The sequence below is a fragment of the Myotis yumanensis genome, unplaced genomic scaffold (assembly GCF_028538775.1).
Source record: "Myotis yumanensis isolate MYYU_CA2020_CCGP unplaced genomic scaffold, mMyoYum1.0.hap1 SCAF_3, whole genome shotgun sequence".
In the NCBI taxonomy this organism is placed as follows: domain Eukaryota; kingdom Metazoa; phylum Chordata; class Mammalia; order Chiroptera; family Vespertilionidae; genus Myotis; species Myotis yumanensis.
Window position 1 is genome coordinate 72,752,346 of NW_027223754.1, and position 25,786 is coordinate 72,778,131.

The 25,786-nt window shown below is 40.5% G+C and overlaps 1 protein-coding gene across 1 annotated transcript in view; it reads left to right on the forward strand.

The window, feature by feature from the left end:
• Positions 1-3,062: 3,062 nt before the first annotated feature.
• The window catches only part of LOC139006195 (protein SSX1-like), a 60,048-nt gene continuing 37,324 nt past the window's right edge, over positions 3,063-25,786 (forward strand). Inside the window, 1 exon segment of the mRNA XM_070408714.1 lies at positions 3,063-3,159. Coding sequence (XP_070264815.1) covers positions 3,063-3,159 — 97 coding nt within the window.

Below are 25,786 nucleotides of genomic sequence, written 5' to 3' on the forward strand. Positions count from 1 at the left end.
ATCACCTTTAACTTGGAGTTTAATTTGTCATAACAGCTTGATTGACTATACATATCAAAATTTTGTTTTCATACAAACATGTATATCATTGTTATTTGCATAGCATTGTCCTTGCCTCAACCTTAGTGGGAAACTGCACTTTGAGGGACTCATAATAGGTTATCAGTCTTCCTATTAAGTCTTGTATAGTGAGATTAGAAAATAGATCCGTTGGCTAAATACTTATTTTGTGCTAGGTGCTTTACATGCTTTATCTCTAACTCACAACATTTTGCAGATGAAGAAACAGAAAATGAAAGCTATTAAATGACATTCACAAAGTTAATGGGATTTTAATCTGCTGTTAACACCAAAGCTGGGGTCTTTGCAATATAGTATTACACTTTGCTCATACATTCTACGACACAATAATGAACTAAGTAGAAATTATTAACTGCACATTATAGATGAGGAAATTAAAATAGACAGCCACACCCTGGCCAGTGTTGTTAAATGGTTAGAGAGTCAGCCTGCCCCCTGAAGGGTCTCTGTTGGATTTCCAGTCAAGGGCACCAGAGTTGCAGGTTTAATCCCCAGCCCCAGTTGGGTGCAGGGTATGTGCAGGAGGCAACCGTAATCAATGTGTCTCTCTCACCTCAAGGTTTCTCTCTCTCTTTGTCTCCTCCTCCCTCTCTTCTACTCTCTCTAAAAAAAATCAATGGAAAAAATATCCTCTGGTAAGGATTAAGAACAACAAGAAAATAGACAGACACATTGATGTGCATAGATGGTCACAGTAAGATAAAAGCAGAATATAAATAAAACATTTGGTTAACTGAATTTCAGTCTTTCAGTGAAATACTGTTTTGAATAAATTTGAATTCTGGGTCTTGTGCATTGTTTCTAGTTTTAAATTATATATATAATTTAGATAGACCTTTAAAAGTTATATGTTTTTATTATAGACTAGAGGCCCGGTGCACAAAAATTTGTGCACTCGAGGGGGGGGGGAAGGGGTCCCTCAGCCCATCCTGTGCCCTCTCGCAGTCTGGGACCCCTCAGGAGATAATGACCTGCTGGCTTAGGCCTGCTCCTGGGTGGCAGAGGGCAGGCCCAATCCCTAGGTGCAGCCCCTGATCAGGCTCAGAGCAGGGCCGATTGGGGAGTTGGGGCGCCACCCCCTGTCATGCACAGAGCAGGGTGGATGGGGAGGTTGTGATGCCACCCCTAGTCACGCTCAGGGTAGGGCCGATTGGGGGGTTGGGGCACCGCCCTCTGTCACACTCAAGGCAGGGTCGATAGGGAAGTTGCGGCGCCACCCCCTGCCACGCACAGAGCAGGACCGATCAGGGGGTTGAGGAGCTGCCCCCTGCCACGCACAGAGCAGGGACCATCGGGGCTTGGGGCTCCGTACTCTCTCACACACAGAGCAGGGTCAATCAGGGGTTTTGGGAGCTCCCCCCTGTCATGCACAGAGCAGGGCTGATCAGGGGGTTGGGGAGCTGCCCCCTGTCACACACAGAGCAGGGCCAATCAGGGGGTTGAGGAGCTCCTCCCTGTCACGCACAGAGTAGGGCCAATAGGGGAGCTGGGGCACCGCCCCCTGTCACACACAGGCAGGGCCAATCAGGGGGTTGAGGAGCTCCCCCTATCACATACAGAGCAGGGCCCGTGGGGGGGTTGGGGCGCCGCCACTGTCACACACAGAGCCGCAGGGCAATCAGGGGGTTTGGGCACTGCCCCCTGTCACACACAGAGCCGCAGGGCAATCAGGGCGTTTGGGCGTTGCCCCTTGTCACGCTGATCCCAGTGCCGAGAAGCCTCGAGGCTCTGCTGATCCCACCTGGCAGGGTCACAGATCCGGGTCCCAGACCGCAGACAGCCCTGCCTGCTGCCGCCTGCCTTCAGTATGCAAATTAGCCGCCATCTTGTTGCTTCAGGGTGGGGGTCCCCACTGGGGTGCCTGGCCAGTCTGGGTGAGGGGCTGAGGGCCGTTTTCAGGCTGGCGGGTGACTGGAGCTCCAAACCTCTCCTTTTTTTCTTTTTTTTTTTATTCTGGCATTTATTTACCTTCTATGGCTGTCACTGGAGCTGAGAGCCGGCTTTCTCTCTGAGGCTCGGCTGAAAGCAGGTTTCTGGCCTTAGTTTTCTGTATTCGAAACAATGTTGCGACTCCAGCTCTGAGATCCCGGCTGACTGACAGGAGGTTTCTGGAGTTTTGTTTATCTTCTGTAAATGTTACTATGTTTCCAACTGAAGCTCAGACGCTGGCGGGGAATGTTGGAGTCCACAGCAAGCAAGCCTCCTGTTAGCTTCCAGCTGCCTGGCTGCCGGCCGCCATCTTGGCTGACAGTTAATTTGCATAAGGATACGCTGATTAGCCAATGGGAAGGGTAGCGGTCGTACGCCAATTACCATGTTTCTCTTTTATTAGTGTAGATAAGATAGAATAGTCTACCTAAGGAGCAAAACAATAAACACTCTTAAAGCAAATATTTAAACAAATGCCCAACTTTCAGAAATAATAAATCTCATTTGATTAAAATAGTCTAGACCCTCTGGAGGGAATGGCTGCCCCAGTCCTGGGCCCAGGGGTGTCTCAGCACTCAATTCGCTGCCACCTCCCCCGGCTTCCCCTCTCTCCTCAGCCTCTCCCCAGATTCCACTCGTCCGCACCTTCGCCCTCTCTTCAGCACATCTGACCTCAAAGGGCTTGGTGCTAATGCATTAAAAACACCCAGCACCCCTGCGTCTGAAGCCTCCCTCCACCAGCCAGAAGAGCCACCACAACTGTGAACAGCACCCACCAGAGGCTCTGCTATCAACAGAGGAGCCGCTGCTACCACAACCGCCCAAGGAGCAACCACAGACCGAGGAGCCACTGCCACCCAGGGAGCAGCCACTGCCACCCAGGGTCCAGCCACTGAACGATTCAACAACTAGTAATGTCAGTGAGACCAAACATGGGTAGACAAAGAAACCCCCAAAGGAAAGAAAATGAGGACTCGCCAGAAAAGCAGCTAAGTGAGACAGAGATATGCAACATGACGGAAAAAGAATTCAGAATAAGGTTCCTAGAGTACATGCACCAGATGTTCAAGAAGCAAGAAGAAACAGATGAAAAACTCAACTACGTATACAAGAAACTAGAAGAAACAGATGAAAAAATCAACAACTTAAGTAAGTCCCAAGAAGAAATGAAGAGCGACATAGCTGCAATAAAAAACACCATTGAAAGTATCAACAGTAGACTGGGAGAAGCGGAGGACCAAATCAGTGAATTAGAAGACAAGGAAGCAAAACACACTCAAACTGTACTGCAAATGGAGAAAAAAATTAAAAGACAGGAGGAGAGTCTAAGGGAACTTTGGGACAACATGAAACGAAGCAACATACAAGTAATAGGGGTGCCAGAACAACAGAAAGATGAACATGGATTAGAAAACCTATTCGAAGAAATAATATCAGAAAACTTCCCTGAGGTGGGGATGAAAAAAGTCACACAAGCCCAGAGAGTCCCAAACAAGGTGAACCCGAAAAGACCCACACCAAGACACATCATAATTACCATGGCAAATGTTCAGGATAAAGAGAGAATCTTACAGGCTGCAAGAGAGAGGCAGAAAGTAACATACAAGGGATCTCCCATTAGATTATCAAATGATTTCTCAACAGAAACACATCAGGCCAGAAAAGAATGGACGGAAATCTACAAAGTGATGCAAAGCAAAGGACTGAATCCAAGAATACTCTATCCAGCAAGGCTATCATTCAAAATCGAAGGGGAAATAAGAAGCTTCACAGACAAAAAAGGGCTAAGGGAGTTTATCACCACCAAGCCAGCCATGCAAGAAATGCTAAAGGGACTGGTGTAAAAGAAGAAATATCAAGCTCAGAAAGAAAACAGCCACACACACACACAAAAAAGAAATGGCTACAAACAAGTACCTTTCAATAATAACTTTAAATGTAAATGGACTAAATGCTCCAACTAAAAGACATCGAGTGGCTGAATGGATAAAAAAACATGACCCATACATCTGCTGTCTACAAGAGACCCACCTCATTGGAAGGGACTCACACAGACTGAAAGTGAAGGGATGGAAACATATCTTTCACGCAAATGGAAAGGAAAAGAAAGCTGGGGTAGCAATACTTATATCTGACAAAATACATCTCAAAGTGAAGGCCATAACCAGAGATAAGGAAGGCCACTTCATAATACTAAAGGGATCAATACAACAAGAAGATATAACCCTGGTAAACATATATGCACCCAATGAAGGAGCACCCACATACATAAGAAAACTTCTGGAAGATATCAGGGGAGAGATCGACAATAATACAATCATAGTAGGGGACTTTAATACACCACTGACATCACTGGATAAATCCGCTAGACAAACAATCAGCAAAGAAACAGCAATCCTAAATGACTCACTAGATCAGATGGACTTAATTGACATCTTCAGAACACTACACCCCACAGCTGCGGAATATACATTCCTCTCAGGTGCTCATGGGACATATTCAAAAATAGACCACATATTGGGTCACAAGCAAAGTCTCCACAAATTCAAGAAGATTGAGATCATAAAAAGCATCTTCTCAGACCACGATGGCATAATGTTAGAAATAAACTACAATAAAAACAACCCAAAATACTCAAACACTTGGAAGCTGAATAGCATGTTATTAAATATTGATTGGGTTACCGATGACATCAAAGAAGAAATTAAAAACATCCTGGACACTAATGACAATGAAAACACAACAATCCAAAACCTCTGGGACACAATGAAAGCAGTCCTGAGAGGGAAGTTTATAGCTCTACAGGCCTATCTCAAAAAACAAGAAAAAATGGTAGTTAATCATCTAACTCTACAACTCAAAGAATTAGAAAGAGAGCAACAAGAAAACCCCAGAGTGAGCAGAAGGAAGGAGATAATAAAGATTAGAGCTGAAATCAATGACATAGAGACCAAAAAAACAATACAGAAAATCAATGAAACCAAGAGCTGGTTCTTTGAAAAGATAAACAAGATTGACAAACCCCTCGCCAGGCTCACCAAGAAGCAAAGAGAAAGGTCCCAAATAAACCAAATCAGAAATGATAGAGGCGAAATAACAACAGACCCCACAGAAATACAAATGATTGTTAAACAATACTACGGGCAACTCTACTCCAACAAACTAGACAACCTGGAGGAAATGGACAAATTCCTAGAAAAATACAACATTCCAAAACTCAATCAGGAAGAATCTAAAAACCTCAATAGGCCAATAACTATGGAAGAAATTGAAGCAATCATCAGAAAGCTTCCAGCAAACAAAAGCCCAGGGCCAGACGGCTTCACAGGGGAGTTCTACCAAACATTCAAGGAAGAACTAAAACCTACCCTCCTCAGACTACTACAAAAAATTCAAGAGGAAGGAACACTTCCAAGCTCATTCTATGAAGCCAGCATCACCCTAATACCAAAACCAGGTAAAGACATCACAATGAAAGAGTATTACAGGCCAATATCCCTCATGAACATAGATGCCAAAATCCTCAACAAAATCTTAGCAAATCGGATCCAGCAGTACATCAGAAGGATCATACACCATGACCAAGTAGGATTTATCCCAGAGATGCAAGGATGGTACAACATCCGTAAATCAATAAATGTGATAAATCACATAAACAAATTGAAAGAAAAAAACCACATGGTCATATCAATTGATGCAGGAAAAGCATTCGACAAAATCCAACACCCATTTTTGATAAAAACTCTCAGAAAGGTGGGAATAGAAGGATCATACCTCAACATAATAAAAGCCATATATGACAAGCCCACAGCCAACATCATACTCAATGGTCAAAAACTAACACCATTTCCCCTAAGAACAGGAACAAGACAGGGATGCCCACTCTCACCACTCCTGTTCAACATAGTACTGGAAGTATTAGCCATTGCAATTAGGCAAGAAGAAGAAATAAAAGGCATCCAAATTGGAAAAGAGGAAGTAAAACTGTCCTTATTTGCAGATGACATGATATTATACATACAAAACCCTAGAGACTCCATCAAAAAGCTACTAGACTTAATACATGAATTTGGCAATGTAGCAGGATACAAAATTAACCCCAAGAAATCCGAGGCATTTCTATACACCAATAGTGAACTTTCAGAAAGAGAGATTAGAAAAACAATCCCATTTACCATCGCACCAAAAAAATTAAGATACCTAGGAATAAACTTAACTAAAGAGGTTAAAGACCTCTACTCAGAAAACTACAGGACGTTGAAAAAAGAGATAGAGGAAGACATAAACAGATGGAAGAACATACCATGTTCTTGGATTGGTAGAATCAACATCATTAAAATGTCCATACTACCCAAAGCAATCTATACATTCAACGCACTTCCCATTAAAATACCAATGGCCTTCTTCAAAGATCTAGAACGAACTCTCCAAAAATTCATCTGGAATAAAAAAAGACCCCGAGTAGCTGCAGCGATCCTGAGAAAGAACAAAGTAGGTGGGATCTCAATGCCAGATATCAAACTGTATTACAAAGCCACTGTTCTCAAAACTGCCTGGTACTGGCACAAGAACAGACATATAGACCAGTGGAATAGAATAGAGAGTCCAGAAATTAGCCCGAACCAATATGCTCAATTAATTTTTGACAAAGGAGGCATGAACATACAATGGAGCCAAGATAGTCTCTTCAATAAATGGTGTTGGGAAAATTGGACAGATATATGCAAGAAAATGAAACTAGAGCACCAACTTACACCATACACAAGAATAAACTCAAAATGGATAAAGGACTTAAATGTACGACAGGAAACCATAAAAATTCTAGAAGAATACAAAGGCAACAAAATCTCAGACTTATGCCAAAACAATTTCTTCACTGATACAGCTCCTAGGGCAGTTGAAACTAAAGAGAAACTGAACAAATGGGACTACATCAAAATAAAAAGCTTCTGCACAGCAAAAGAAACCATCAACAAAACAACAAGAAAACCCACCTCTTGGGAAAACATATTTGCCAACGTCATATCTGATAAGGGCTTAATCTCCAAAATTTATAGGGAACTCATACAACTTAACAAAAAGAAGATAAACAATCCAATCAAAAAATGGGCAAAGGATCTAAATAGACACCTTTCAAAAGAGGACATTCAGAAAGCCAAGAGACATATGAAAACATGCTCAAAGTCACTAATCATCCGAGAGATGCAAATCAAAACAACAATGAGGTACCATCTCACACCTGTCAGAATGGCCATCACCAACAAATCAACAAATGACAAGTGCTGGAGAGGATGTGGAGAAAAAGGAACACTTGTGCACTGCTGGTGGGAATGCAGACTGGTGCAGCCACTATGGAAGGCAGTATGGAGGTTCCTGAAAAAATTGGAAATGGAACTCCCATTTGACCCTGTGATCCCACTTCTAGGAATATATCCCAAGAAACCAGAAACACCAATCAGAAAGAATATATGTACCCAGATGTTCATAGCAGCACAATTCACCATAGCTAAGATCTGGAAACAGCCTAAGTGCCCATCAGTAGATGAATGGATTAGAAAACTGTGGTACATCTACACGATGGAATACTATGCTGCTTTTAAAAAGAAGGAACTCCTACCATTTGCAACATCATGGATGGAACTGGAGAGCATTATACTAAGTGAAACAAGCCAGTCAATGAAGGAAAAATACCACATGATCTCACTCATTCATGGATAATAAAGACCATTACAAACTTTTGAACAATAATAGATACAGAGGCAGAGCTGCCTCAAACTGATTGTCAAACTGCAGTGGGAAGGCCAGAGAGAGTTGGGGGGCAGGAGGGAGGGGAGTAAGAGATCAACCGAAGGACTTGTATGCATGCATATAAGCATAACTAATGGACATAAGACACTGGGGGGTAAGGGAGGGTAGGGGTTTGTCAAGGGCGGGGGGGAAAAAAGGACACTTATGTAATACCCTTTGTAATACTTTAAGCGAAAAAAAAAATAAAATAAAATAGTCTAATAAGTGGCCTCTAGGTGCCTACTTAAGAAAGAAGAGATAATAAAATTTAGGAGACCTGAATCTAAATAAAACAGCCACTTAATGTTTTCATATGATGTACACTGTTTGAGCACATAATTAAATTGTGTTTATAATAGGAAAAGTTTAAATATATGTGTGTGTGTGTGTGTGTGTGTGTGTGTGTGTGTAAAGCTCACAAACGCATCATGATGGTTTTGCTAAGATGTGACTCGAAGTATTTCTTTTGGTTCCCTGAAATGGGCATAGCTTTTTTATATTTTCAGTGTCATCAATATGCCAATTAGTGTTGCTATGCTTGCTTTATTTGCACTTCAGTATGCCAATGACATATAAGAATTCATCAAATTTAAATCATTAATAATTGTCATGCTACACTGCAATCTACATACAGACTTCCAAACTAGAATAAATTAATTGATATATGAGTTGTATTCTTTTTTATTTGCTCCCTGACAACTGGATTAATTTTACCTTATCTCATAACAAAGCTTCTGAACACTAGTATAGATAAAATTACATTGAATTATTAATTATATAGATGGCCTGAGGTTAATAATGATTCTCAGCTGCTCACATTTCTGAAGGCACTTCATTCTTCTAGCCATGACATTGTCAGAAACAATTACGAAGTCAAGAAATGAGAAGGTAAAGTTACATGGAACTTAAATCATAATTAGTCTCTGATCCAGTTTTGATACCAATTAAGTTCTACTCTTCTGTTTTCTTCTTCTAAATAATTCAGGCAAGCCTTTCTCTTCTTTTCATAAATATGCTTTTATATTTGCTATTAGATGATGTCCTATTCCACATGGCTGTAATCCAAAGCATCACTAATGAGAACTTAATAGTTCTTAACAGTTTGCCATTAAACAGTTCCAATGTCAAGAACTCAGAGAGGTTAAACTGAATACAAATAAACTGTCCCCTTACCTTTCTCTTTACAGAATGCAAGGAAACAATTCATTTACTCTTGGGGCTTGAGCAAAAAAAAATCTAATTTGTTTCTTCACTGGCAGCCACTAAGCTTACATTACAGCAAGAGCTGTGAAATGCATAAAATTATTTTGATCTTGACAAAAACAGAAATTAGCCAGACTTTGAAGTTTAAAGGGGAAATAACTAAAACTGACTTTAGATGAGAATTTGATACAGGGATGTAGTGGTAAGCAGGGAAAAGGGATATAATTCCTGGCCAATAAAATCCAATATCTTTGAAAATCAGTAAGGCATATTGAAAAGGCCCTTTGGTTCAATTTAGGATCCATAAGCCTACCTATGTTCCTGAAATAACTCTATAGCTTCAAGCTAAAAAAGAGTCAGCAGAGGAGGGACATTGCCAATTAGAGTCAGGACATTGTCCTGAGTGGCAAGAGTGGCATCAAGTGTTTAGACTGCTGGGGTCAGACTGGACCTGGGTTCAGTACTTGAATTCTGGCTAGGAAATAATTCAGAGCCAAGACTCCAACTATAAGAGAACATCTATATCTATGTATCTATGTATCTATGTATCCAAAATCTTGCAGAGAGAAGTGTACATACAGATTTATGAGGCCCAAAAGAACCCAAAGAGGTTGAACCTTAGAAAAGTTACAAATAGACTAATTTATCAGAATCAAAGAATGAATTTTGAAAGTAGAAAGAGAAAAGTGACTTGTTACATACAAGAAAACCTCCATAAGTATATATATGCCTAAGTGACCAAACGACCGGATGACCAGTAGGCCAGCCGCTATGATGCACACTGACCACCAGGAGGCAGACATTCAATGCAGAAACAGCCCCCTGATGGTCAGTGTGCTCCCACAGCCAACTTCTTGTGGATGGCCAACCTCCCATGGTCCCTCCCCCCCTGCTGGCCAGTCCCAATCTGCCCTGATTGGGACTGGGCGAGAAGTCCTGATCATCCCTGATCATTGGCCAGGCCAAGGGACCCCACCCATGCATGAATTTGTGCACCATACCTCTGGTGTATTTATAAAATCACAGAGGTAGAAGAAGTCATTTGTAAAATAAAGGGGCTTAGGAAACAAGTTACAGAGACAAAGTTCCCTTGGAACTTGGGAGTGAGAAAGGTTATGATAACAAACCTTGGGGGAGGAAGGGAGAGAGGAGAAAGAGAAAGGCTCCAGGTGTGCTCCCGGATGGGAGAGGGGGATGGATCCTCTGCCCTAAGGGTTTTAAGGGTGGAGAGTTTAGGGGAGGTCCCAGGGGAAGATCCAATAAAATATTCAGCATCTTTCCAGGTATGTCCTTTCAGGGTCAAGGTTTCCACAGATTGATTGGTTGGCACCAGGGCAGGGGATCACTATTCAATGCAGCTGATCTTGATGATCAGTCTAGGTGTTGCTTGTCTGGTTTAGCTGCTTTTCTGGGTCTGGGGTTGAAATACAACTGAGGCCTAGATGTTATCTCTAGGGAGGAAAGGTCAGGAAATGAGCAGTCCACTCCACTGGCAAGCTTGGCCATAGATGCCCAGCAGCTATGGAGCACATCCTATGGCCTGCTTAGGCAGGAAGCCGCGCCAGGAGTCCTACCAAATTGTTGAGCATAGCCTCTACAGACACATACCAAAGAGCCTGGGCAGGAATCCTGAGCAGCCTTAGGGCCCAGTCTACTCAGCAGCAGAGTTAGCCCTACGGCTCTGCCTGACTGTTGAGCACAGCACATGGCCTTGCCCAAGCAGGGAGCTCAGCCTCGACTCTGCTTAATTATGGAGCACAGCCACAGCTTCACCCAACAGGAGAAAGGCTGGACAGGGGCTCAGCTCAGTAAAGGTGCATAATATCCAGCTCCACCCAACTGTAGAGTAGAGCTGGAAGCCTACCAGATGAGAAAGCCTGGAAGGATAAGAGAAAGATAAAAGGACAGAAAGTCTATTTGAAGCAATAATGGCTGAAAAATTCCAAAATCTTGCAGAGAGAAGTGTACATACAGATTTATGAGGCCCAAAAGAACCCAAAAAGGTTGAACCTTAGAAAAGTTACAAATAGACTAATTTATCAGAATCAAAGAATGAATTTTGTAAGTAGAAAGAGAAAAGTGACTTGTTACATACAAGAAAACCTCCATAAGTACCATAAGTGTATTTCTCAGGAGGAGATTTGCAGGCCAGGAGAAAGTAGGATGATACAATTCAATATATAGAAAGAAAAAAGAAAGAAAGAAAGAAAGAAAGAAAGAAAGAAAGAAAGAAAGAAAGAAAGAAAGAAAGAAAGAAAGAAAGAAAGAAAGAAAGAAAGAAGGAAAGAAGGAAAGAAGGAAAGAAGGAAAGAAGGAAAGAAGGAAAGAAGGAAAGAAGGAAAGAAGGAAAGAAGGAAGGAAGGAAGGAAGGAAGGAAGGAAGGAAGGAAGGAAGGAAGGAAGGAAGGAAGGAAAGGAAGGAAGGAAAGGAAGGAAGGAAGGAAGGAAGGAAGGAAGAAGAGAGAGAGAGAGAGAGAGAGAGAGAGAGAGAGAGAGAGAGAGAAAGAAAGAAAGAAAGAAAGAAAGAAAGAAAGAAAGAAAGAAAGAAAGAAAGAAAGAAAGAAAGAAAGGAGGGAGGAAGGAAGGAAAGAGAGAGAGAGAGAGAGAGAGAGAGAGAGAGAGAGAGAGAGAGAGAGAGAAAGAGAGAAAGAGAGAAAGATACCAAAGTTGTCTTTAAGATATGAAGGAAAGAATGACTTTCCAAGACAAATACCAGTAAAAAATAGAGGGAGTTCTTCACAACTAGATGTATCTTATAAGAAATGCAAGTGGGTGAACTTCAAGGTAGAATGAAAAATGTGTTAGTGAACATCATGGAAACATATGAATGTGTAAAAGTTAACTTATCAGCTTGAGAGAGAATGTTATGACTGTGGGTGCACGAAATTCATACACTGGGGGAGGGAGGGTCCTTCAGCCCAGCCTGCACCTTCTGGCAGTCTGAGACCCCTCTCTCCTTACTGCCCACCTTCTTGCTGCTCCTTACCACTGGGCTCACTGCTCCTTAGCACTCTGCAGAGGCAGGAGTGGTTCACGCCACCACCACTGTGCTCACCAGCCATGAGCCCTGTTCCTGAGTTGAGCTTCTGCCCCCTGGTGGTCAGTGTGCTTCATAGCAACTGGTCATTCCACTGGTAGGTCAATTTGCATATTAGGGTTTTATTATATAGGATTTTATGTAAACCTCATCTTGTGCAGTAGATACACAAGATATGATAAAGGAGTTAAAGCATCCAACGCAAAAATGTACTCAAATCTCAAAGGAAGGCAGCAAGAGAGGAAGCAAGGATCAAACTATCTACAAAACAATCAGAAAACAAATGGCAATCATAAGTCCTTAACTATCAATGATTAGTTTAAATGTAAATGGATTAAATTTTACAATCAAGAGACTTTGATCCAATGATATGCTTTCAATAAGAGACTTACTTTAGCTTTAAGAACACACATAGGATGAGTGTGAATGGATTGAAAAACATCATAAGCTAATGGTAACCAAAAGAAAGCAGGTGTAGCTAAACTTATATCAGAAAAATAACATTTAACATAAAATTATCATGAGACAAAAAAGATCATTTTGTAATGATTAATTCATCAAGAAGCTAAAACAATTATATTTATACACCTAACATCAAAGCATCTAAATACATAAAGCAAATACCAACAGAGCTAAAAAGAGAAATAAACAGCAATATAATACATGAGGCTTCAATACCACATTCTCAACAATGGCTAGGTCAACAATATACATCAAACTGACCTAGTCTACAGAATATATGAAGACATATATAGAACATTGCACCCGCCAACAGCAGAATACACATTCTTCTAAAGCACACACACAACATTTTCTTGGGTAGATATATGTTAGGGCACAGAACAAGTTACAACAAATCCAAGAAAATAGAAACTATATCAAGTATTTTGCAACCACAATGGTATGAAGCTGAGCATCAATAATAGGGGGAAAAAACTGGAAAATTCATACATTCTCAGAAATTAAACAACACACTCCTGAACAAGCTCTGGGTCAAGGAGGAATCAATAAGAAATCAAAGACTATCTTGAGAAAAATGAAAATAGAAGCACAATACACCAATACTTTTGGAATACAGCAAGAGCAATTCTAAAATAAAAGTTTACAGATATAAATGCATACATCAAAATTACAGAAAAATCTCAAATGAAAAATTCAACTTTACACTTCAAGGAACTAGAAAAATAAAAATAAAATAAGGCCAAACTTAGCAGAAGGGGAAAAAATAGGGCATAAAATAATGAAATAGAGAATAGATAACAAAGAGAAAAGATTTGCAGACAAAATTGACAAATCTTTTGCTAGACAAATCAAGAAAAGTGAGATAACTCAAATAAATAAAATTACAAATGAGAGAGGAGACATTAAAATAGATATCATAGAAATAAAAGGGACCATAAGAGACTACAAACATTTATGCCAACAAATTTCACAACAGAAAAAAATGAATACATTCCTAGAAACATACACCAGCCAAGACTGAATTATAAAAATAGAAAATCTAAACATGCCAGTAATGAGTAAGGAGATTAAATTAATAATAAAGAATCTCCCCACAAATAAAAGCCCAGGATCAGAAGATGTTACCATTGAATTCTACAGAAAATAGATTGGTATCTGCCAGGGGTGGAGCTAGGGTGATGGGTGAAGGTGGTCAAATATTCTCAGAATTTATTCATATTATTATAATAAATTCTGAGAATATAATGTTCAGCATTATGACTATAGTTAACAATACTATATTGTATAATTAAAAGTTGGTAAGGGAGTAAATCTTAAAAGTTATCACCACTCCTACAGACAAAATGATAACTATGTGAGGTGATGAATATATTAACCAACTTTATTGTGGTAATATAAGCATTTATCAATATATGTATTTATTAAATTCACACGTTGTGAACCTTAAACTTACACAATACTATAGGTCAATTATATCTCAATCAAGCTGGAAATTTTCAAAAGCAACAAAACAAATACTTAAAACAACAACAAAAAGAGTCAGCAGAAATTCCATGTTGCTTCTTAGTGATGAAGGATTCTTTCCAATTCTACATATTACATAATTCAAATTAAATGTACTTAATAAGTACATTTATTCATGAAAGGGGATGTCAAATTTAATCATTTTAAAAAGTAGAGTGGGATAGAGCTCGAAGAAAATAATATTAAATGTATTCTAAACCAGGTACTGTTAAGTGTCAAAATCAAATGAACTTATCTATCTACACTAATAAAAGAGAAACATGCAAATTGGTGTCACTCTGCTACCCTTCCCATTGGCTAATCAGCGAGATATGCAAATTAACTGCCAGCCAAGATGGCAGCAGCCAGGCAGCTTAAAGCGAACATGAGGCTTGCTTGCTTCAGTGACGGAGGACTGCAACGTTCCCCACCTGCCGTTGCTGGCCTCTGAGCTTGCAGTTTGAAACATTGTTACAAATATAGAAGCTAAACAAAACCCCAGTAACCTGCTTTCAGCTAGCCAGGATCTCAGAGCTGGAGTTGAAACAGTGTTTCGATTATAGAACCCAAACAAACCAGATACCTGCTTTCAGCAGCCGAGGCCTCAGAGCTGGAGCCAACCCTCAGAGCTAAAGCTGGCCCAGAATAAAAAAAAAAAAGAAAAACAGGAGCGGTTGGGAGCTTCAGACACCTGCCAGCCTGAAAACAGCCCTCAGCCCCTCACCCAGACTGGTCAGGCACCCCAGTGGGGACCCCCACCCTGAAGGGGGTGTGACAAGCTGCAAACAGCCATCATCCCCTCATCCAGGATGGCCAGGCACCCCAGTGGGGACCCCCACCCTGATCCAGGACACCCTTCAGGGCAAACCAGCCGGCCCCCACCCGTGCACCAGGCCTCTATCCTATATAGTAAAAGGGTAATATGCCTCCCAGCACCGGGATCAGCGGAGCCGCGAGGCCTCCCGGCACCGGGATCAGTGTGACGGGGTCAGCGCCCATACCCCCTGATCACCCTGCAGCTCTGTGTGTGACAGGGTGTGGCGCCCCAACCCCCCCCCCCCCCGCCCACGGGCCCTGCTCTGTGTGTGACGGGGTAGAGCCTCCCCATTGGCCCTGTCCTGAGTGTGACAGTGGCAGTGCCCCAACCCCCTAATCGGCCCTGCTCTGTGGGTGATAGAGGGTGGCACCCCAACCCCCCCCCACGGGCCCTGCTCTGTGTGTGACGGGGTAGAGCCATAACCTCCCCATTGGCCCTGCCCTGAGTGTGAGAGTGGCGGCACCCCAACCCCCTGATCGGCCCTGCTCTGTGGGTGATAGAGGGCGGCACCCCAACCCCCCCCCATAGGCCCTGATCTGTGTGTGACGGGGTAGAGCCATAACCTCCCCATCGGCTCTGCCCTGAGTGTGACAGGGTGCAGTGCCCCAACCCCCTGATCGGCCCTGCTCTGTGCGTGACAGGGGGAGCTCCCCAACCCCCTGATGGTTCCTGCACTGTGAGTGACATGGGGGAGCTCCCCAACCCCCTGATCAACCCTGCTCTGTGCGTGACAGGGTACAGAGCCCCAACCCCCCTGATGGGCCCTGCTCTGTGAGTGACAGGGGGCAGTGCCCCAACCCCCTGATTGGCCCTGCTCTGTGAGTGACAGGGGGCGGTGCCCCAACCCCCCACTCGGCCCTACCTGAGTGTTACTGAGGGTGGCATCACAACCTCCTGATCCGCCCTGCTCTGTGCATGACAGGGGGCAGCACCCCAACTCCCCAATCGGCCCTGCTCTGAGCCTGACCAGGGGCTGCACCTAGGGATTGGGCCTGCCCTTTGCCACCCGGGAGCAGGCCTAAACCAGCAGGTCATTATCTCCTGAGGGGTCCCAGACTGCGAGAGGGTACAGGCCGGGCTGAGGGACCCTCCTCCCCGCCCCCCCCCCCCCCCCGAGTGCACAAATTTTTGTGCACCGGGCCTCTAGTATATATATAAAAAGCCAGTGTCCATGATGACCAGGATGGCTAGACAACAGTTCACCGTGAGGTGCATTGAGCACCTCTCGGTTCCTCTACCGCAACCCACAGGCTCCAATCGCAGCAAGGTGGGTGGCAGGCGGGTGGGTGGTGCTGCAAGCTCGATTGACGGGTGGGAAGGGCTGCGAGCAGTAGTGGGCTACCATGTGCAATTTTTACGCACTGGGCCTCTAGTATACTTATATGCATAGCTCATGGACACAGACAATAGTGTTGTAAGGCCTAAGGGGAGGGGGAGGGATGGGTGAGGAAGTGGGAAAATGGGGGACATCTGTAATACTGTCAACAATAAAAAAAAATCTAAAAAGAAAAAAATTAAGTAAATGTTTTCCTCAGTAGCTTGCCAAAGTACAGCTTTTAGTTTACACAGCATATTTGTGTATACATGGTACTTTGTAGGTGAAAGTAAATAACTGTCAAACAGGATGTCAAGAGTCTAGATTATAAGAAAAGATAATTAATGAACTGTTTCATCAGTGCTATGAGGAGACCCTTTGCCTTGTGGTGAAGACAGTAGCTAAATAATTTCTGTTTCAGTTGAAGAAACACTAATATCATTATATCATCAGGGACATGAAAGTATTGATCAGTTGTTACCCTACTTTGAGAAGCTTTAAGGTCAAAGAAATTATTTTAAATGTATCTACTTGCTATAAGAAAAATTGCTGAGGGGAAGAAAAAAGATATCAGTGAACATTTTTCTATTCAACACTTTAAAAAGAATTTCTCTGTTCAGCTTTTAAAAGCCTATTTAGTCATAAGATGACAAATAGTTTAAACACCATTGCCAAAATATCAAGGTGAAATAAACTGCTATGGGCTTACTACAAAGTTGTCATCTTGCTGGCACCTCAATGATATCACTAGGTTCTGACTATGAGAGGGTTAACTTGAAACACAGGCAGACAGGGCAGGGGTCCAGTGGAAACAAAGGCAGGTGGAGCATAGGCAGGGGCAGATACAGCAGTTTGAGCAGCCTCATCCCAGGAACCAACCAAGCAGAAATAATAGAATGTTTCTGGACTCAAAGTAGGAGGCATGGAAAACAGGGGAGGACCTGCAGTCACAAGGTGTATGAGTGCATAGAAGCAGAGAAAGTTCAGCACAGGGACAAAGAAAGAACACATAGAAACAGGGAAAGTTCAGCACAGGGACAGAGAAAGAACACATGGAAACAGGGAAAGTTCAGCACAGGGACAGAGAAAGAACACATGGAAACAGGGAAAGTTCAGGTCTGTTGCTGGGCAAGAACAATTGAGGGAATCAATCAGGTGAGGACACAGGTAGAGATAGAGCAGGCTTGTGGCAAATACATACCCCTGGACTACAAGGCTTTAACAGGCAGGCAGCCCACTATTGGGTCCCCCTCCCCTTGCAGGGGGTGTGAATCTGCTTATAAAATTTTTTCCCCACTTTTGCTTGAACCTTCTGGTCAGTGAAGCTCATTCTTTGGTGTCATGAGACACGACCCTGGGAAATACACCTCGGCTCACCGTTCCAGTTATCAACTGGACAGTGTATATGAAGGTACACAATAGATCCATCCATGTTGTCATAAACAACAGCACAGCATTTCATCTTTTCTTATGGCTGAGTACTATTCCATTTTATATACGTACCACATCAGATCATCTATCAAAATATACTTTGATTGTTTCCATGTCTTGGATCTTGAGAATGTCATTCTAATCAAAATAAGTCAGAAAGAAAAAGTTAAGAACCATATGATTTCACTCATATGTGGAATATAAAACTGAAAGTATCAAATGAACAAACAAGGAAGACAAATAAAAACTTATAGACACAGATAATAGTATGGTAGTTACCTGAGGGGATGGGTTGGGAGAGGAGTGAAGGGTAAAGGAGTTCAAACATGTGGTAACAAAAGAAGATTTGACTTTGGGTGGTAGACACACAATGCAATAAACAGATGATGTATTATAGAATTGTGCACTTCAATCCTATATAATATTATTAACCAGTGTCACAACAATAAATTTAATTAAAAAATAAACTCACCATTAGTCATAAATAAATCAATATATTGTATATTTGGACAAATAAGTCATTTAAAGCCCCACCTAGTGGTGAGTTCAATAATATTTATATTCTCCCTTGAGCAGAACTTCCCTTCTAGCTCTATGTGAGTGGGCTTCTGCCACACCTCTTCTCCCTGACCAATTACTGACCCAGGACTCTAGTCTGCTACCACAACCAATGTTGGTAATGTCTCTTACTACCTCTATAGTTTAGTTTTCTAATCCAAAAAACAATGGGCATAGATATAATGACCTCAGATTTTCAGAGTTTTCTAAAACATTTTCCCCCAAATAGCAAAGATAAATAAAGTGGCATATTAAAATTCAATATCTCTACTTATGCTTTAATTTTAGGTCTTAGAAAACATTTTTTCTGTTGTTATTACATTTTATTATGCGTTTAATAAGACTAATATTGGAAGCTAACAAGCATGTAAAATGACATTAAATTTTATTTTTTAACTTTGGTGCCTAAGACAGTCATTTAAAATTTCTAATACTCCACTCACTAAATTAATTTTGGTTTACAACATAGTTTTAAAGATATGTTTATTTAAATTAGGTTTGCACATACATTGCCATTTTGTTTTATTTATAATTTTATCAGATTCCCTCAAAAGCCATATAGAGTAAGACAAAAATTCCTCACCAATTCCCAGAGTTAAATCAGTCTTTGAGAGAAAGGCTCAAAGCAATTCAGCTCGGTTGAATCAGGCAAGTGCAAATGATTGATTACAGTCAGTTATTATAACAGCTGTTAGGTTACACCATGAAGGGTGACAGCTCATGCTGATTACAGTAGAGATAAAGGTCAGATTATGCATTTTCAGATGCACTTGTGTATCTGGTACTAATCCATTGTCAGTATCGTTCATGGAAATTTAAAAAAAAATAGCACTTAGTTGCTAATACTATAAAAAGGACATCATTAAGGGAAACTTTTTCAATAAATAATTTTATATTTGCATTTAAAATAAATGGGAATATTGTAAAACAGGATGTCCAATGAACATGGAGGAAACATTTAAAAATTTACTTTTAATGAGTATATTTGGCTTATTATAAGCCTAGCATTAAACACCAGTTAACATTTTCATATTGAAAAATAAGAAACACTAAATCATAGGCATGAATTATCCAATGATTAGTATTTAAAGGTAAAGTTAGATTTGCCCTTTCATTGTCATTGTCTTTAGCTTTCATAGCCATAGAACAACTATTAAGTATATATGTGATAATCTTTGTTGATAGGTATAAAACTATACTCAGAGGACTCTACAAACAATTTTTCATCCTGATAATAGATTTGTAAGTGAAGTTTAAATTTCATATTCTTAATATAAAAAAACTGTTTTCTACTTAAGAATAGCATTAATACAAAATCATAAAAAGCATTCCAGATTAAAGTTTTCTCTTTTGTTATGTCCTAAGACTGTAATATTCTGAGGCATGATCTTATAACATGGAATTGTTGGTGACAAAACAGCACCAGGTGTTAGACCTGGGTTCAGCAACCTTGGTACTTGGGTTCTGGCTAAGAAAGAATTCAGAGACAAGATCAAACTATAAGAGAAAGTTTATTTAGAAAGTCACAGAGGTAAAATGAGCCATAGAAGAAATGGACTCAAGAAAGGAGTTACAGAGGCAAAAGAAGAGACCTTTGGAATTTAGGGGAGAGAGAGAGAGAGAGAGAGAGAGAGAACTTGAGAGACAAGAGAGAGGGAAGTCTGCAGTGTGCTGCAGAAAAAGGGTTACTGGAGGTCTCAGGTGAGGATCTCAATAAAATATTCATCAGCTGTCCAGGTGTGGCCCCCATAGTCATAGTCTCCACTGATTGGGAAAGGTTCATTAGTCAATGCCAGGTGGTCGTGATGTCAGCCATGCTGCTACCCTTGGCCTGGAGCTGAAACAAAGCTGAAGCCTAGATGTCATCTCTCAGGGTTAATGCTTAAGGGAATGCTCATGCAAGGGCTTGTGGTTTTGCTAGTTGCTAGGCATCTGAGACTCTCCACCCTGGTGATCCTCTGTACCTGGCCTATCTCTGCTCAGGCCTATTTTACTGCCTACTACGGACTGACTCATGGTCTATGACTGTTAGGAGACCAAAAAAAAATTTCTATGGATTTATTACATTTTTGTAGTTTTATGAGAAAGGTATTGACTGCCCTTTGTTCAAGTTTGCTTGTATAGTGAACCATCTCGGAAGACAGAATTGGATAGTGCCACCCTTTGGAGCACAGAGCTGGCATGCTTATTGCCCATAAAAAATTCAGAGTGCCAAAGGCCATATACTGTCATACCTCTCATTGGTGTATGTGTCATCTATCATGCTTCACATAGCCCTGTAGAAATTGAGAGGCTACAAACATGCTACTATTGCCGGGCCAGTAGTGGCTCAGTGGAGACCTATGAATCAGAGGAAGGCACATGCCCGGGTTGCAGGCTCTATCCCCAGTTGCAGGAGGCAGCCAGTCAATGGTTCTCTCACATCATTGATGTTTCCATCTCTCTCTCCCTCTCCCTTCCTCTCTGAAATCAATAAAAATATATTTTAAAAAATGCTACTACTTTGGCTGCTGCTATTTATGTGAGCAATAAACTGTCCTGTTGCTGTGAGAAACACAGTGTCCTTTGTCCCTGATCCAGAAGTCTTGTGTCTTCCGCCAGCATCCATGAGACTGGCAGGCTAACGTATTAACTTGCCAGTAGGCAAAATCTCAGAACATTCTCAGATCTTGCAAAGACCCAAAATTAACTGCTAATTAATTCTCTTAAATATAATGGCAAGTCATAGCGATTTAATATTTTCTTTATTGATTTTTCTAAGTCATAGAAATGTATAATCCAAAATCTTTAGGGTAATCCTAGCACACAATTCTTTACATTGTCAAGGTCTGATAAACCATTTAATGGAAGAGAATGGCTGAGTTTACTCAATTACCTTGAGGGAAAACCTCCTACATGAACTCAGCCTCCCACAAAGATTCATATAAGATTTTTCTTAAATCGGAATGGGTTTAGATACTGTCAGATTGGCAAAAAAATATATATTTTTGATGTGCTGCAGAATTTTAATAATCAGCTTATGTGTGCCATGAGATAAAAAAGGTTGAATATTGCTTCCCTACAGAAACGCCATAAGTAAATATTATTTAAATTTATATATTATAATGAAAGAATATAGGTTTCACCACAACTCCTAAAGTCTTTATTATTAGCCAAGTGATCAGTTGTGTTGTTTATGCTTTAAGTAATTCTAATAATAAATTACTTTCATATCAAAGTTAAAAATGAATGAACATCTCTTAATTTTCCTTCTAGCACCTTTAAGTTAATTAAAGGTTCTGATTGCTTTCTTGATAGAGAAAACTTAGACTATAATAACCACTCAGACTATCATCATTTAAGACAGAATTTCTGATTTCAGGCCAAAAGTGCCTTTTGAAGTGGCACTTTTGCAAAATTATTTCTATTCCTCTCGGTTACCACTCTCTGAATTGGTGTGATATCACCATTGGAAAAGTCCTGCATTAAATGACAGGATAAGTCTCAGCAGAAAAAAAAAAAAATGGAGCAAAGTACTAAAATAGTGATGGACACAATCCATGCACTAATCATACACTCTATAGGTTCCTCCTATATACAGACTCTTATGGATGCTAGTGGGCAAGTGGAAATACAGAGACATGGCGTACCCGGAGTGATAAGTGCTATAACGAACGTATGTATAAAGGTCAGTGAAGCACAGAAGATTGAGCGGGGGTGGAGTAGGGGTGTTTGCTATTAACTGTTTGCATGGTGAGAGAGGAAGTCCAGCAGTGAGAACTGCATGGGCAGGAATGAAAGACCATGGCCATTTAGGGAAATGATGAGAAGTTCAGTATGCCTACTTTTTATATCTATATATTGATTCGTTATTGGGAACCTACTATGTGCCAGTGACTGCTAGACTGTAGGATTTCAATGCGAATAACTTCCAATACAGTTCCTGGCTGGTAGAAAATGTGAGTGAAATAAAACTGTAGAGATGAGCAAAGCAAGTTCTAAAGAGGAATATAGAGAAAACTGGGACAATGTATGAAAATAAATTCAGAATGAATCATCAGTGGGTGAATCTAACATGTTACGTCTTTAGCACTGTATTAATAACAGGTTGAGCCAATTCTGCCTTTTTGTGAAAATCCTCCTTGACTTTGTCTTTATTTATTTTGGATGGCATTCTGTGAGCCCCTTTAATCTGTACACTAAATATTTTTTTTTATTTCTAGAAAATATCCTTTACTTTGTCTGTAAACTTCATGTCACCTAATGGATATTCTGAATGTAATCTTCACACCTTAAAGCTTTGTTCACACTTTCTGTTTGTCTTGTCACCCTATGCAGGGAGAGTGCTTCACCGGGGATGCACAGTCTATGAATTCACTATTTTTATGTAAAATATATCAAATATGAAAGTGCCTAAAATGTGCATAATTTAAAAGTATGTGATATTTTGTATCAGATATAATTGGGTAGATTATGTTTTCCCAAGTATCCTCTCCCCTGGCCTGAAAGAGGATTCTGTATCCTTCCTTCTTTGTGAGGTGCCTGGCACTGTCTCCTATTGGAGAAGAACATTTTCCCGCCCCATGGACACAGGGCCTAGCCATGCGATTTGCTTTGGCAAAAGGGAGTGGATATGATTTAGTCACATCCAAGCAGAGACTTTGAGAGCCACTGCACAATTCTACCCACTCTCTTCCTCCTTTCCCTGTGCCATCAGAATGGCACTTCCCAGAGAAAAGCTTTGCCTGCTTTATCCTAGATTCAAAAATGAAAAGACAGAGCAGATGCAGAGGAGCAACAGACAGGCAGTCAACAGGTAACATAAGTGGCAAATTGAATTTCTCTGTTGAAAACAATATTAAAATAGGGTTGTGTATTATTGCAGTAAAACTAATTCACCAACATACTCAAAACCTAGATTAAGTAAAGCAGATCATTGTTCATTACAGGCCTGTAGAGGTAGGGTTGTAGTGCAAGCTGCAGATAAGTGGTTAAAGACAGCAGATTATATCTTAAATAGAAACCAGGGAGGCAGGGAACAGACTCACATACGTCAATGCGGGGTTGGGGGGACAAGAAGAGATAAACCAAAGAACTTATATACTTATATGCATAGCCCATGGACATGAGCAATAGGGTGGTGAAGACCTGAGGGGGTGGATAGGGGCTGGGAGAAGTGGGGGAAATGGGGGAGAAATGGGAGAGATCTGTAATACTATCAACAATAAAAAATATAGTTAAAAATGAAAAAAGTAAAAAAAAAAAATCAGGATACCCACAAGTTATAATAGCTTTGAGAAGGAGGAAAGGCGTGGGGGGGAAAGGATTTAAAATTTAGTATATGCAATATAAACAACTTTTATCCATATGGAAAATAAAATAAAATTGGACCACTGCCTTACAGCACACTGAAAATCCAAGGTGGATTAAAGACTTAAATGTTCTAAGAAAAAAATTGTAAAAGTTTAAAAGAAATATAGGGCAATATCTTTAACCTCCAATTAGGAACAATTTCTTAAATAAGACATAAAATACACAAACTATAAAAAAAATTATAAATTTGTTGCATCAAAATTTTAATCTTATATAGAAATCAGGCAAATGCATTTTTAAATAAGGCACCATCTGAGAGAATACAATTAACTTACCAAGAGTTAATAAATAACATATAAATAACTCCTAAAATTAATGAAAATAAAAAGCAATGCAGCTAATGAAAAAATAGATATGAAAGCATTTTTCAAATGAGAAAGCCAAAATAATCAATGAACATGTCACAAGCTTGATTTTACTATTCACTGAGAAAATACAAATTGAATCAACAATGAGAGACTTCATATTGGCAAAAATGTGAATGACCCAAAGCACCCAATATTGACCCGTGGTAGAGAAAAGAAAACTCTCATCTACTATTTGTGGGAATATAACTGCTAGAAACATTTTAGAGAGCTATTAGGAAATGTTGCATAAAGTTGATGTAGTAAGTAGAAGAATGACCCCCAGATGTCAGTGTCTTAACCCTCTTAACGTGTGAATGTGTTAGGCTACATGCAAAGGGGAATTAAGGTTGCAGATGGGTAAGGTTACTGATCAGATGACCTTAAGTTAGGAAGGTTATTCTGGATTATCTGGCCAGACCTGATGAAATAACATGGATCCTTAAATGGGGATAACCTTTCCCAGCTGTGGTGAGAGGGAGATGTGACTGGGGAAGAAGAGGTCAGAGTGATGATGATACTGAGAAAGACTCACTCACCATTGCTGGGTGTAGAGATGGAAGAAGGGAGCCATCAGCCAAAAAATGTGGGCAGCCTCTAAAACCAAGAAAAGGCAAAGAAACAGATTGTCCCTACAGCCTCCAGAGAGGCCTGCAGCCCTGCTGACCTGAGACTTTAGCTCAGTGAGATCTGTCAGACTTACGATCTACAGAACTGTAAGATAATAAAGATGTGTTGTTTTAAGCCTCTCAGTTTGTGGTAATATGTTACAGCCTCAATAGAAAACTAATAGAGTTGGAGAGGTACATATCCTATTAGCCAGCCCTTCTACGTCTCAATATAAGCTCTTTGAGAAACGCATTTTGCACAGTGACATATGAATAAAGCTGATCATTGCTACATTTTTTTGAAATAGAGAAAATTGAAAACAACTTAAGTGTTATCGATAGGGGAATGGAGAGAGTCACACAGGTTATGTTCTAGAACAGTTAAACTAAACCAACTGTATCCTTATAATTTACCATAAGTAAATGTAAAAACTACATTACTGGAGGCAAAAAAAAAACCAATCTGCAGAATGATACAGACAGTATGGTCCCATATATACAAAATTTTAAAAGATATAAAGACAATACTATTACATTACTTTTGAATACATACACATGTGGTGGATTTGTAAAAATATGAATGGGAGAGCTTTCCCTCTCAGGAGCAAGCCCACACCTTTCCCTTCCCCTTCATTACCCTTCCCTCTCTCCTGCCCCCAGGCAGGTTTCTTTTGCCTTTCTCTCTCCTAAGCTCCAAGGGCCCTTCATTTGCTTCTGTAATGTGCTTCCTGAGCCTATGCAGCCCAGCAGGCTCACTTCTACTACTTCTGTAACTTTCTAAATAAGTTTTCTCTTATAATTAGAAAAAAAAATGAATGAGAAAAATTCACACAGGCTGCAGAGTGGGAATGGGATGGAGTATCTGTGTAGACATAGGGTATAAAGGAGACTTAAACAATTATATCTAAAGAGGATATAGGGGGAATAAATGGTGATAGGAAAAAATAAATAAATATAAAATTCTTATACAATATTTAAAACAAATGAACATTAGCATTCAATGAAATTGACATTAGTTGCACCAGTTTTCATCATTTTTAATATTTGTTTTTTGAAATATTTCATACTATAAAATGTAAAAATGAGAGAAAAGAATGTGAAAGCTCTGGATTGAATTCTTCCTCTGGAAATTACTATAATATGAATTTAGACACGGGATTAGAGAAACGATACATTTAAGCAATGATATATTGAAGTACTTTGAATGATAGTAACTAATTTTGATAATCCAGGATTTGATGTGTCAGGAAATGTACTCAGTGCTTTGCATATATTATCCCATTTAATCCCATAACGATCATCATGTGGAATGAGGCAGGGTCTATTACAGTGATGGTGAACCTTTTGAGCTCGGCGTGTC